Raw genomic sequence first — 15,060 nt, 5'->3', positions numbered from 1 at the left:
ACATTCCAGTTCACTTCAGACCCACCAACACCCTGAGACAGGAGCTGGTCCACCCTCAGGACACGAGACACAAACAGAGCGACGTGGTGGAGGCACTTCAGTGCAGCGAGGAACGCCCAGATCTGGACATCAGGGAGACTAAACCACCGCTCCAGCACAGAAGCTCCTCAGGACAGCACTCAGCATCCACCTGCATCTCAAGGACAAAGGACTCTCATTCAAAGACAACAATGTACAGATGTTGGCCTGCAGGGAGGACAGATGGTTTGAGAGAGGAGTGGAAGAAGCCATCTAACAGGAGAGACCATCCCTCATCAGAGGTGGAGGTCTGAGGCATCACCTCTCACCTGTTACTGTTCAGTCCTAAGATCTCTCCCCAGGAAGATGAACCCACATCCACACCTAGACACAAAGACCCTAATGAACCCCACTGTGTCAGGAGGAGCACTAACGACCCACATAACGAGGGGGAGGAGCAACAAACCCCCAATTAAAACCGTAACTCAGGTGTTAATGGCTCCTTGAGGATATCAGGATATGGAACTCCCAACCAGTCAGTCAGAGCTGATGAAGCCTCTTGGATGAAGGTGGAACATCTACAAGGAACTCAAGCAGGTCCAGCTGATACCATTAATCTACCAGAAGACACACGGTGGAGCGTATCTGCCACTCCCCCGCCGCCACCGATGGAGGAAACAGAAGTGTGAGCGCTAACTAAACTAGCATCAGCAGCCAAGTACTGCCTGTGTGTTCTGGACACTTCCACCCCGTCAGAGTGCTGCCCCGGGGTGGAAGTGTCCCCCGACCGCTCAGAATATTCTGATATTCATCATTAATCGGATCTGTGTTGTTCAGACTGTCATGAACAGACCAGATCCAGGTCGTGTAGGAGAAAAGAATCGGATCTGGGTCACTTCAACTGCCGTCTGAACGTATTTGAACATATATTAACCTTTGATGAACGTACGGGCCGTACACAGTCACACCGGTCAGTTAGGCTGAAGTCCAGCGATGTGCAGTGTTCAAACAATGCACTCGTTATTATAAGAACTATGAACAATAAATATTAACAACTAATGAGCCTTCCAGCATCAAGCCCTCCTCGTATCTGGACCTCCGTCTGGACAATCCCACAGCCTTGATATCCGACATAGAAGAAGGTTTTACATTTAGTGTCGGGTTATCGAGTCCCGACTGGACTTCACAGAGCATTAAATTACACAAAACATTAGATGAAACAATAAAAGTAATGAAACATCTGTAAAAAGGCATCAGAGCAGAAATCAACGCTTTGTGAACTGAGGAACTGTCTGAGCTGTTCTGGTCGTCAGGAGGAGCTTGTCCTGCTGGAAACACAGACGTTACTGGATGTACCTGCAGCTTTATGAGAACATGTGTAGGCCTCTGACCGGCTGCTCGTGTGAAGTGACCAGATGTTAGCTGGTGGTGGACCTCCCTCGCTCTGCTAGCTGCTCCCAGCAAGAGCTGAACACTGAAAAACTCATATTGAAGCCAGAAAGCTCAAACACCAAACACTTGTGTGCGTAGATGATGTGTAGCTTTACTTCAGCTCTTCCAGTGAAGTGCAGCTTCCAACATTTTTGTACGAGCTACGTGGCACTGATTCCTAATCCGTCCTGAACGCTGGGAGTTACAGCGTTACACAGTTTGGTAAAGACCCTGTTTTCCCTCGTCTTCATCCAGTTGTTGCCGTCTGTCAGTAAACAGTTAAACTTTTGGGGGTCTGCGCCATCAATCAGCTGCTTTTAGTTCTGGGAATATGTTTGAAGTCTAAAGTAAACTATGTGCCTCCCCCATATGGTCCCACTTAGACATACCAGGCCCACGAGCTGCTCCCTCACATCGCCGTAGTCGCCCCCACCGAGGGAACCGCGTCCATCTGAAACCACAACTCCATCATTTAAGGGTCAAAAAAGTGACTACGCACCATGTGTTATTGGTGTCAGAGTGTTGTAAGCCCGCCACAAGAATTTGGTGTTTGTTTTTCACAGCTAATGAGCCACAGCGGCCTCAGCAGTCTGACTCTGTAGTTCAATGTTCACTTACTGTGGCTTCTATCAAACCCATGCACGGATTTACAAACACTGACAGTAAAGTGATGCTCCTTTCAAAGTAATGCGAAAAATAGTTTTTATTTATGTTTTAGCTTCATGCCAAGTGCGCTCATACGACTGTGATTTATTTTTCCCACAGACTTTCCCTGTTTGGTTAAATTACAACCAACAGAAAGGTCGTCGATGAACACGTTGACCATAAATAACACGGTGAAGGCTACGAATAACGTCCAAAACAAACAGAGACAGTAACTCACTCCATTTTAACACCGTCTCACTGCATTTGAATGAACCACGTGTCATTGTTTTACAGATATATGATCATTTTTGAGAGAAAATGCATTATTTATAGTAAAGATGACAAACGGTACAATCAACTGTAATTTTAAAGATTTTCCTTCTTTTGCGTAACTACCAATAAAAACTCAGCGACGGTGCCAGATTTACATTTCTGATTCTTGAATTATGATTTTTAAACTTACAGGATTTTGGCACTGTTGCTGCCAGATTTTCATTATTTTTACAGATTTGTTGATTTTTATTTTTTACAGTGTTGCAAAATAAATAAATAAATTCATGATAAAGAGTCATAAATTGTTTAATCAGCCTTCAACATTTGCCGTCTACACGCAGATTTTTGTGTGAAAAACAAATTAGCATCCAGTTTACTATCGTCTATATTTTCTCATTTTAAACTGCAAATGTTCAGGAGTTAAATGCAGTGAGAAATAGTTCAGCTTTATCAGTCGTATTTATACATGAAAACACATCTGATGTTTTGTTTTTCCTGTTAAAGGTCTAGTTTAACATTTGCTGTGCTCGGTCTTCTTCGGTTCTTGTAGCTTCACCTGTGTGGAGTTTCTCAAGTCACTTGTCAGGTGGCTTGTTTGGATCACCTTGAAGAGCAGTTGTTGTTGGCCTGGAGCTGCCTCGGTGTCTCCCGTCTCTTCGTGTGATCCCAGACGACTCCGTGATGCTGAGACCTGCCGTCTGCGGGGGTCAAACCATCTGTCGCAGGACTCTTTGATCCTCTTGTCACTGAAGATGTAGTCCTTTATGGCTGCGCGTCATGTGTGAGGCTGCTGTCAGGCTGCAGAGGGAACAGACGACAAACCTCCAAACATCTGCACAATACTGAATGTGTGCCGTCCTTGGTGTAAACGAGACACACAGTGACATCATCTGCTCCTTCACACATTATTTTCTGTATTTGTGAAAAACACAGTTCTTCCAGTGACACGACAGAACTGAGCCGTGACTTCACGTCTAATGTTAAATAACGTTTAACCCACAACTGTGATTCACCACATATCTACACTTTTGTAGTTTTATAAAGACGTGTTTGTTTAATGAGAGATAAATGCAGAACTACAGAAGAACTAACTTGTTAACGTAATGTGTTGATCAGTGTGTGACATGAAACCTGTCATGCAGTCAGTACAGCGGTTATCATTCAGCATTCATTGTTTTTACACTTTACATGAAAAAGCCAAAAAATGCTCCTGATCTCATGTAAGATCTGAACTAATCAGGGCTACAAGATGTATGTTAATAAAAAGACATTACTGTATTTTAATTGCATGACTATTTCCTGTCATATTTCTGTGTTTCTGGTGCCCAAGCTGCTGAAATATTATTTTTTTTACAGTGCAGGTGATGATTTTGCAGATTCATAAGATCATTGCACTGAATGGAAACTGTACTGACTATAAACTATACACAACAATGCTCTGCAGCTGTCTATACTGCTTACATAATAACTGTTATAAACACATTTAGAGTTTTCATTGATCTCATTGTGCGCTTGCAGAGCTAAAGTTAAAACAATATGTAAAGCAAACTTAGAAGAATGTCCAACAACTTCATTCACGTCCAGAACATCACCAGACGAAACTAGAACCCTTCACACCAGCTTCACATGATCACACAGACGAGAGAAAAACCAGTCTGCAGCTAACAATTGTGACACAAAAGGCGAATGAGCACGCACCTCAGAGACACACCCAGCCAGCAGCGCTGCTCAGACCAACAGGTTTACAGGTGTCGTCTACAGGACGAGCTTAGTGTTGGTGGTCACTCGCTCTCACTCGTCCACTTTCATCTGCAGAAACTCAAACCAGGTAAAAGCAAAAAGGATTTTTGGAGTCACCTCAGAGGTTTGTCTGTCTGCTGAGAGCCAGACAGGAGCGTCGGTGCAAACAGAAAGCTGTCCTACTGGCTCTGCCTGATTCCTGCCTCCACTCTGTCACAGGCTGCTGAGTGCTTCCAGGGAATAAAGTGGCACAAAGAAGGTCACAGCCGGGAAGTGTGTTCTGAGAGGAGACACAGACTTCATGGAGGTAGACATGCTTTTTGTTCCTATGGCTGTGTGGTGTTGGTGTACTCTGTCCCACCTTGTTGCTCTGGTTCTGTTCAGACTCAATGCTTTCTCTCTCCCACACATTTCCTACTCACTGCCTCTTTTGTTTTCTGTCACACATGTTTTCTGTCCTTTCTGTTCTCAGGTCAGCGGGCCGGCGGGGGCTGGACATGTGTGTTTTTAATTGTCCTTCCGATAGCGCTGCCTGTTTCCTGTGTACCGAGGGGCAGAGAGAGGCTAGCCATCGCAGAGGCAGTCTGAAAGCAGAGGCTCCTCCTGCCAGCATCTCAGAGGATGTGTGAAGACAGACAGGGCGAGTGTGCAACACACCAGTTTCACACCAGACCCATAAACTGAGCGGCACAAACCACAACCAGGAGAAGAGGAAGAAGGCCCAACAGATGAGTGGCTGTTTGATGGTATCATCTCAACTCGAGGATGGAGAAAGACAGTAGGAAACCAAAGACCTTTGTGTCCACCTTCCGCTTGGCCCTCAAGCCTCAAACCCAGCCTACCTCTGTGAAGAAGCAGAAAGAGAACGGACTGGACACAACGGACAGGACTTTGATGGGAAACAGCAAACTGGGGATCCCATCTGCAGCAGGTAAAGGCATGACAAACAGCTGACAAGTTCATTTTCTGATCTGCCCGTTTGTAAAACTCTGCTCTAACCGTTCAGTATTGCAATATAACTGGAAGGTGTTCATCACATTTACCACAGTTGCACCACTTCCCTCAGCCCACTGTGGCGATTCACGCTTCAGCTCAAACCGCTCACATGAGGACATTTCAAAGGACTTTCAGGGACACCAGGAAGGCTGGAATCTGTTTGAGTAAATCTGTACAACAAAGTCAGAACCCCTGAAGCTGTGTGTTGAAGTCACTAGTTTGACATTATTGTGAAATGTGCTGTTAGTTGTGGTGTCTGACGGTTAGTTTTGTCCTCAAACCTTTCCTCCCCTCCTGCTCCCTAATGTACACAGACTGATGGCATTCCTTCGTCCACTGGTGACCGCCCACTGACCACCCAGCTGGACGTTCCAGCACCAAAATGCACTCGTACTTATACAAATGTGGTGGGAAAACCTTGTAAACAGCCAGTTGAATTCCACTTCACTTACAGCCGTACTGTAGTCTATTAAACCAGATCAGTGATGAACTGACGCCGCTCAGCCTGGAGGCAAAAACAGACAAAGACCTGCATTAGTCTGCAGCCTTCTGCAGTCAGGAGCATGAACCCATGAACAGCTTATAGTGCCACAGTACACTTTGTGAAAAGAGATTTTTTTTAAATGAACCGTTTCTCTAAAGCGTTCTGTATAGAGCCTCCACAGGCTTCGTAAACAACCCTCAAAAAACTGGTTCCAGTCTGGAGTTTAAATAGTGCTTCAAAAAACTGCAGCGGAAAAAATGTTTTGTCAGGAACCATTTTCAGGATGAAGGATCTTGATAATAATTTAACAACAAAGGGACTCAGACATGCAGTATTCTGGCTCTTTTCCATTCTAATGCATTTAATAGTTTCAGCTCTGGACTGTTGATCAGAAGATGCCAGTTTTGGATTTGAGAAACGCCGTTCTCACCGTTTTCTGATGTTTTACAGACCAAGTGATTGATCTAACTCTCTAACTTTATTACCTGCCACCAAACCAAATAACTCCAATAAAAATACAAATCTTTAATTCTGTGGCGAACCACATAAATTAATTAAAAACCATCCTAAAGGCTCTTTAATTGGCACAACAAGAGAACCTTCTGAAGAACCATTAAATAACCATCATTTTTCTGAGTATCCTTATTTTTATGCAGCATCTTTAAATACATTTATGTTGCATAACGTAGATGCAACATAAGCCCCCCTGCAGCCCTTGACCAGACTAAGCCGTGTACAGATAATGGATGGGTGGACACACACATGAAACACCAGCTAATGACTGAGGGTTTGGATAATGTGGTCCATCCTGGTGAGTCAGTGATAGAGGAACGCTGGCCTGCAACTAAACAAAGCACGTCTGGAAACAAAACCTATTGTCTTTGTACATCTGCTTTCTGTTCAGATTCCCGGCAGACAAAAGTTCAGAGTGTTGAAGCGCCGCGCTTCAAAGAGCCGCTCAGAGACTGTACAGTCTGTGGTGGAGGTGATGCTACGCTGCAAGGTGTTATCACCGGAAGTCAACCTCTGAGCGTTTCCTGGCTACACAATGGTAAGTGACTCATTAGAATTCTTTAGAAAATACCAGTTGGTAGAATATGTCAGCCATGAAGACGTCCAAACAATGACAGATCGACTGTATTGATCATCTGTGATGGAAACATGTTGGTCTGATGTTTTCTTGGTTTGTAGGTGAGAAGGTGCATTCAAATAAGACTTCATTCAAAAACGGTGTTGCCAGCCTGACTCTGTCTGCGTGTTCACCTGTAAACGCTGGTACGTACACCTGCACAGCTGAGAATGCTGCAGGTAAACAGTCGAGCAGCGCTGCACTACGTATCACAGGTAAAGCATTTTGTGCAGAACAACCAGTGATGATGAGCAGAGCGGCATTAAACTGACCCCTGTACAGTAAACCTACTTCACTCTGTTTACACTGGAACAGCAACAAAGGAAACCGTCAGAACAAACCGCCGTGAGCTGCACGGTGAGGTCACGTCTGGGGTTGCATCACATGAAAACACCAGATTGTCCTCAGCTTCTAAAGGGGCAGAAGAAAAGGACAAAGGTAGATCACTAAACATCGTCACACACCCATGAAATTATCCCTTGTTTCTGCTTTTCTTCTTCCTTTGAATAAAATAATCCTCTACAAATAATGCAAATTAACCGTAATACACTCACCATAATGGAGGGTAGGGAGGCAGCAACGAATGCAGGAAGTGACAAACTGAGACCGATGTGGGCGTTTAAATCACAGCTTTGAGTCTCAGCACCCACACAAACATTTCTGGTAACTGAACATGGAGTCCAGAAACTGCTGCCTACCTGTTCAAAAAAATGCTACCACATGATTGGTCAGTTGCTTTTTAAATCCCCCAATCAGTGAGCCTACCTGTAAATCGGCCATCTTCTTCAGTCTCCACAGACATCAGAGACAGCAGCCTTCAGACAAAAGCCTCCACCAACAAAGGTGAGGATCCCATATCACATCATACAAAGACCTGAATGAAGATAAGGTTGATTTCTTTGGCTCAGGCTTTAGAAAACAAACTAATTGAATCTCCTCAGGGCCTCCTGTGGAGTTTCTGGACCCACCAGAGCAGGTGGAGGTCCGAGTGGGCGAGCAGGCCCGACTACAGTGTGAGTTCAGGAGCAGCTCCGTCCCTGTGGCCTGCTGCTGGATTTACAACAGAGACAAGGTCCGAATGTCTGAACTGTCGTTAGCATCGAGCTTCGACTTGTTCATTTGTGCCTGTGAAACCCTTGATGACGTCCAACCTTGTTCCTCTGCAGGTGGTGGCAGGAGGGCCGCGGATTTCAATCTGCAGCACCAAGACGCAGAGCGGCGTTGAGATCTCTCAGGCGGTTCCGGAGGATACAGGCCTGTACACTGTGGTTGTACGAAACAGAACAGGTTCTGCTCAGCACACAGTTTCGCTCAGCGTCATAGGTGAGACTCACTTCAGTGCTCTAAGTGATCACTGCTGTGCTGATAGGAGGCTGACAGACTGAACAAAAGAAATCAGAGACAGATAATGAGGTTAAAAGTGAAAAGTCAGGAGCTCGGAACCATAATAATAATAATACGACATTTAAACTTACGCCTCAAGTGAAGGAAAACACTCCAAATATCATTGCCTCTGATTCTTTTGTTGCTTTGTTTCTCCTCAGACCGGCCTGATCCACCAGCATCCCATCCGGTTGTGTCCCAGCTGTCCACTCAGTCCCTGGTTCTGTCCTGGACTGGTCCCAGCTACGACGGTGGTACGGCTGTGTTGGGCTACATTGTGGAGGTCAGTCAAGGCGGTTCAGACAACCCCAGCAGCTGGACTCAACTAATAAACCGCTGTAAGAACACGTCCTTCCACGTCCGCTCGGGCCTGGAGCCTCTGGGGCAGTACCGCTTCCGAGTCAGAGCTTACAACTCGGCAGGGGTCAGTGAACCGAGCCAGGAGTCCGAGTTTGTCAAGATGGCGACTGCAAGTGGGTGACACGGTGTATGACTCGCCACAGAAAGTCGTGTTCTTTGATTTGTTTTGTCACTTCTGTAAGAAAATTGATTATTTTGCCATCTTTGTGTCTAAAGAGGAGAAGAAAGAAGAACCAGAGTCATACGTCACCATGACCACAGACACCAAACATAAAGTCAAGGAGCACTACAACGTGCACGAGAAGCTGGGCGTGTAAGTCAGGAGTCCATACTTGGCACAGATGGGATCCAGTCTGAAGACCTACCTAAGGTTTCTAACTGATTGTGCTTTTAAAATTTATAGTGGAAAATTTGGAGACGTGCACCGACTGACCCACAAAGAGACGGGCCAGGCTTACGCAGGGAAGTTCTACCGGGCCAGGTCCTCCAAGGAGAAGGCGACCGCTCGCAAAGAGATCGAAATAATGAACAAGCTTCACCACCCGAAACTTGTGCAGTGTCTGGCTGCCTATGACACCCGGTCGGAGCTGGTCATGGTCATGGAGTAGTAAGTCACGTTCAACTATATATGATGATGAACAGTTTATTCTGCTCTTCTAAAGACACAAAATATCATAACACAACACATCAAAATATCCTGTCAGGTTGTGTATAAACTAGAGACGAAGACATTGCAGCAATAGTTGGTGGTTAAACGTTTGTACATTCAGTTTTGTGAATTGAAACCTTTCACACTCTAAAATCCTGGAAGTGTGTAAAAGACATTTTACAATAACACTAGATGCACCAACGCAGTCCCACTACAAGACTACATAGGAGTTCCTTGTGTGTCTAGCATCGAAGGCGGCGAGCTCTTTGAACGCATCGTGGATGACAACTTCGAGCACACGGAGCCCACCAGTGCCCGCTACATGCAGCAGATCCTGGAGGGCATGCAGTACGTTCACAAGCAGAACATCATCCACTTGGACCTCAAACCGGAGAACATCGTCTGTGTGGACACAACCGGGACACGGATCAAGATCATCGACTTTGGCTTGGCGAGTGAACTGGGTGAGTCTGGTTGGATTTGCACCTTTTTATGACAGATCCTCTTTTACTGTATTTGAAAAGGTTTTGCAGTTTCTTTCTATGCACAGGTAGTTGCATGCAGGTGTCTGGCTTCATAAACTCTGCTTCAGTTTTAACTGACACAAATATATTTTCTTTTTTTACCTTGACAATATTGCAAGGTCAATACAGGACACCTGACTCTAATGAATGCCGAAGATAGCATCAGGGAGTGTCTACATTCCTGCAGGTTTATGTTGCCCATTCCACTTTCTTTAAATAGACTCCTACCTCAACTCAGTGAAGGCAGCAAAGCACATGAAGCCAATTCGTGCAGAAAATGTGATGCTCCAGATGCAGCAGCTCCAGACTGGGTGGTCTATTTAGAGAAGACGAGAGCTTTCTGTAAATAGGTTCATGCAAACACATACCAAGTGTTTGGGGGAAACATTTTGAGGAAGTTGTTTCTTGTCCTGTTTTTCAGAGGAGGGTAAACCTCTGATGGTGCTGCACGGTACGCCCGAGTTTGTGGCCCCTGAGGTGATCAACTATGAGCCCGTGGGCCTGGAGACCGACATGTGGAGCATCGGAGTCATCTGCTTCATCCTGTGAGTTGAACTGTGGTGATGATGGCTGCAGCTGGAAAAAAGTGGAGTGCACAACACCTGATGTGATTTCATGTCCTCATAAAATGTTTAAAAGAAAACATGCTCGCAGTGAGTTTTTGGGTTTTTTTTTTTGCTTAAAACTTTTGCAAAATGAAATGGCAAAGCAGCCAAATGTAATCTATTACCACCTTGGATTGCTCACTGATGTAAACTTAATGGGCTAAACACTGCAATGCTCCCCATACATATCTACATGGATCCACAAATACAGACTTGGCACCATCTGCTGGTGCTGTCTTGGTATGACTGCACTGAAAACACATCATGTTCCCCCAAGTTGAAAAAACTGTCTTTTTTTGGGGGGTATAGACACTGCAGATGAGCTCATACAGTTTGTTTGAGCCTGCGCTCATTATATCTTCTGATCTAGGCTCAGTGGAGAATCCCCCTTCCAGGGAAACAGTGATGCTGAGACCTTTGCTCTTGTGACCGCTGCCCGCTACGAGTTCGACGAGGAGAGTTTTGAGGACATCTCGGATCAAGCTAAAGACTTTATCAGCTCCCTGCTCAAGAAAGACCGGAGGTTGGTCTGTTTTTATGTTTTAATCTCTGCTTTATATAATTATGCTAAATGGCAAACTGCTCCATATGATACGTGCACTAGGATCAAGTATATACGCTGAACAAAAACATAAATGCAGCACACTGATGGTTTTCTTTCTTTTGTTATGATCAGACTTCAGTCTAGCTAAAAGTGTTTAAGCTGGTCAACTGGTGACAAACCATTCAGTTAATCCTGGCTAGGTGTGGCCTTAAGGACCATGATTCAACAGCGTGACCAGAACACAGACACTCCCTTGATGAGTGACCTTAAAATGCAGTTTTATCCAAATGACACAACGCAACAGGTGACAAGAAACGGACGAGGACGGCTGGTGTGCATGTCGCATGCTGACACGTCATTTAGGGCCGTAGCCAGCAGCTTGAATGTCTGCAGCTCCACCGCTTGTTGTCTAGGAACTGATTTCAGACAGCTCTGGATGTCTGATCCTGTCCCCCAACGTGTCCACCAGCTTCACCGAGACCTTCAGGAAGAGTGGGACAAAATCCCTCCAGCAGTCTTGACAATCTGATGACTGACTTGTGATTTCTGGCCTGCGACCCGTAGATCCGTCTTCCTATTATCATTTCTGAAATAGTGCATACTTGGTTGTGTCATGCCGTCCAGTGTGTTGTAGAGACACCGCTGGTTGCAACACCATCTATTTCCGATATGTCAGTATGTGTATATATGATGGAGAGTTTTAAACTGCTGCTTTGTTCATGGTGTCACACTCTGAGCTCCAGTTTCTTGGGACATTCCCTCATCTGCAGAAAATGAATTCACACGCGAGTTAACGTTGAAAATAAGAGACACACACTCCATCACACAGCAGATAGTGCACACCTGCATCACAGGGAGTGTTTGACAGCCTTTGCTTGTCCGTCTCCAGAGGCAGGTTGTCGTGCACCGAGGCCCTGGCTCACCCCTGGATGGCCTCCTTCACCCCTCTGAGCCGCAGACCCACCAAGTCCCTCAACAAGGAGAAGATGAGACGCTTTCTGGCCAAGCGCAAGTGGAAGGTAACACCTGAGCAATGACTCCAACGCTGTTAGCACAACGCATGAATAATTTTCTTATCAGCGCTTCCTTATGATGGCTTTTTAATGTCGTCGTCCTGTATAGACCTGAAGCCTGGTTATGAGTCTAGTTTGTCATTCAGTGCAATTTTTTTTTTTTCCCTTTTAAACTTCTAGAAAACTGGCAAGGCTGTTCTGGCCCTACAGCGAATGGCTAACCTCTCCAACAGGCCAGACTCTCCTGGCAGCTCTTTAGAGGGTAAGACAGATAAAGACACACACACACACACACACACACACACACACACACACACACACACACACACACACAATGCCCTCCCACGTCCTAGATCTACATGCATATGGCAGATGACTCACAGTTTCAGATTGTCACTTCAAGTTTACCCTTTTATGATCAGTAAAGCCTTTTCTGTTTCATTCATCATCATCCACCCTCTCATCCAGAGCCAGGCTGGAGCCAGGAGGCAGAGGAGGCCATCCAGTCGCTGGATAAGCAGCTTCAGATCGAGCCTCGCTTCCAGCAGGCCCTGAAGGACGCCACCCTTCCCAAGGGAGCGACTGCTCAGCTAACGTGCCTTGTCAATGGTAGAGTGACAGAAGTGTGATGTGCATTATTACTGCCAAGCTGCATTATGCAAGAGCCGAGGGCAGAAACACGACGCTGTCTACAATATGAGCAATGGAACGAAATGTGAAGCTACGACCAGTATTTTTAACACTGAATCAGATTACCATAAGAGCTGAAAACATCTGATTATCACCCAGTTGAGCACCTCCTGTGAGCTCAGTGTCCAGATGCTGGGCTCAGCAGCTTTACTGTTCTCTGTGTTTAATCTACACAAGACCAGAGTGTTAAAATGATACGAGCAACATCGATCTTCTCATCCTTATAGTGCCCTAAAATGCTGAACTATTCTTTAATCTGTTTAACATTTAGAACAACTTTTAAAGCTGCGAACACTTTTTCCCCCCAAATATTAATGAGTTTCTCTCTTTTTTTTTTTCTCCTGTAAATGATAAAATACCTCAATCTGTTTGGCTGATATGGGAGATTGTCAGCTACACCTAAGTCATGTCATTATGTTTATGTAATGTGCAGTGTCCTGTTTTTGTACCGTTGTTATGCACAGATGTCTTATTGTCTGTATTCTAGGTTACCCACAGCCGGTGGTGAAGTGGCTTCAGGATGAGAAGCTGATGTCTGAGTCGTGCAGAGTGACAATGCAGCAACATGAAGACGGGCTCTGCTCTCTGGTTCTGGCTGATCTGGAGCCTTCTGACTCCGGGGTTTATGTGTGCAGAGCCAGCAACAAGCTGGGGGAAGCCATGTGCTCTGCCAAGCTGAAAGTGGAGCTGTAAGGGAACGTGAAGCGTTTAGGCTTTCCCTCATTAGAGTCACGGCACGTCAGCTCACGGATGGACAGCTACTCACGTCATGTCTAAGCAAAGAAAGGGCGTGTTGTCGTCATCTAGCATCAAGGGGGATTATGGGGTTTGGAGACACATCACCTGTTAGCAGGGCACTCATGAAGTTTGTATTCCTGTAATGCGGTTAGTAACTGATGCACAACGTTCTGTACCGACACGAGGTGACGTCACGCCGCAGAGATCAGACAGGTCACGTGAAAACTGTACATGTTACATATTTAAATATTGTTCAAATGTAAATGTTTTAAGAGGTAATAAAATTAAAGGTTGAGTTTAAAAGAACAACTGAGCTGAAGTGTTTTAAAATGTGAGCGTGATTCAAACTCATGCCTTGAAGTTAATGAAGAAGAAAACCAGAGGTTACTGATGGAAACGTTTCATTTAATGTTCTGTGCAAAGTTCTACAAGCAGCTCATGGAGTTAGCAGACGACATGCAGGTCAGCGACAGACATGAAATAACACGTTACAAGTCTTTTTAACAAAAGTACGGCTGAAGAACGAGACAGTTCTCCTTCTGTAAAGGCTGTTTGACACTCGGCTGCTCCCTGGAGCTCTTTCAGGTGCTTTCCAACATATTCAGATATTCTGCTGAACTGACAACACCGTCTACTGCAGAGGGCATGTTTGTGGATCGGACTTTAAAAATGTTCAGATGGATTTTTGTTAAACACCTTTTGAAGGAATCGTGTAGTTTGTCCACTGATCTGCTACGCTGCTGGTAAACATGACATCAGGTGTTCTCCATCATTGGTCAGTGCATTGATCCTTTCATGGTATCGGTCTTCTACAGGGTTTAATTCAGGCCCGTCATGTTCTACAGATGTTCTACCAGTATCTACAGACGTTTGGACAAAAACAGGCTTTTGGTCAAATTCATCTTTTACTGAGTGTTTTTTTTAATGTGCATTATTCACATATCAGTAATTCATCTTCCATATATTACACTTCTCACTCCCAGCCCAAAGTATTTATTCAATTAAATTTCATTCAATGCAACAGCTACACAGATTTTATGACAAACTCTCTACACACTACATCGTTTGGTAATTTATTATTCCTCGTTAGACAATAATAGAAATTTGTTAAAATACTCTCAAAACTCTGAACGAACAAAGATAATTTATTTCTATGGTTTAATCGCAGCATTTGTTTGACACTACCTCCTCCCTACCATGAGTTGCTTTCTAGGGACAATCATATTGTGTCAAAAGACGCAGAACCGAGATGGACCTTGTTGGAAGTGTGATCAGCTGACATGGTGCCGATGCTTCTGAATACACTGACTGGGGACGCCTCAGGATGACCGAGTCATTTAAACAGTATTCATCTGAAGGCATGCTGCTCATTAAACAAGATCTTTGGATGAGGACAGACCTACACTTAGGTTAATATGACACTTTATTGATCCCAAACAGGAATTCCAGAGGGAAAATTCCAAAGTTATGTTGTTCGGGACCATTTTTGAAATCCTTCCTCATCCGTCTTTCAGCTTTAAAGTTTAAAACGTGTGGAAAGACAATCAGGCACTGAGTCTTGGTCAGAGAAGTGGCAGCTGGTTGGATTTGCTGCAGTACAGTGAGCCGTCTCACTTCTGTTGAAGGCAGTGTTTCCATGCGTGGATCACTCGTTTGTGCACGCGTGTTCCTGGGCCTGACGTGTGCGTGTTCGCCGCTGACGTGACACAGAGTCAGACGTGTTCCTACTGTCCCTCTTGCCTCTGATGGATTCTCTTCTGAAGAAGATTCCAAGCTTTCAGTACCTTCAGAATAAAACGCAGGGGAAAATGATCCAGTGATCTTATTCTATAGACCTG

At 45.0% G+C, this 15,060-nt stretch overlaps 2 protein-coding genes across 2 annotated transcripts in view; one reads left to right on the top strand and one right to left on the bottom strand.

The window, feature by feature from the left end:
- The window catches only part of LOC103355359 (CD63 antigen-like), a 16,901-nt gene extending 13,729 nt beyond the window's left edge, over positions 1-3,172 (bottom strand). The window contains exons 1-2 of the mRNA XM_008279123.1: positions 2,972-3,172; positions 1,839-1,900 (exon numbers count right to left, since the gene is read on the bottom strand). The gene's annotated coding sequence lies outside the window, so the exon portion shown is untranslated. The remainder of the gene's footprint in view (positions 1-1,838; positions 1,901-2,971) is intronic.
- A 974-nt stretch (positions 3,173-4,146) lies between these two features.
- Positions 4,147-13,531, top strand: LOC103355360 (myosin light chain kinase, smooth muscle-like). The gene is made up of 19 exons (XM_008279124.1): positions 4,147-4,195; positions 4,327-4,414; positions 4,580-5,038; positions 6,492-6,638; positions 6,779-6,931; positions 7,032-7,154; positions 7,506-7,559; positions 7,658-7,788; positions 7,883-8,039; positions 8,261-8,572; positions 8,676-8,772; positions 8,863-9,066; positions 9,355-9,572; positions 10,054-10,177; positions 10,608-10,760; positions 11,671-11,800; positions 11,975-12,056; positions 12,263-12,403; positions 12,972-13,531. Exons 3-19 carry the CDS (start codon positions 4,873-4,875, stop codon positions 13,175-13,177), a joined length of 2,598 nt encoding a protein of 865 aa, XP_008277346.1. The 5' UTR covers positions 4,147-4,195; positions 4,327-4,414; positions 4,580-4,872; the 3' UTR covers positions 13,178-13,531.
- Positions 13,532-15,060: the final 1,529 nt, after the last annotated feature.

The sequence above is a fragment of the Stegastes partitus genome, unplaced genomic scaffold, assembly GCF_000690725.1.
Source record: "Stegastes partitus isolate 25-593 unplaced genomic scaffold, Stegastes_partitus-1.0.2 Scaffold145, whole genome shotgun sequence".
Lineage (NCBI taxonomy): Eukaryota > Metazoa > Chordata > Actinopteri > Pomacentridae > Stegastes > Stegastes partitus.
The sequence above is the reverse complement of the archived record's forward strand: the minus strand, read 5'-3'. Positions and strand labels throughout refer to the sequence as shown.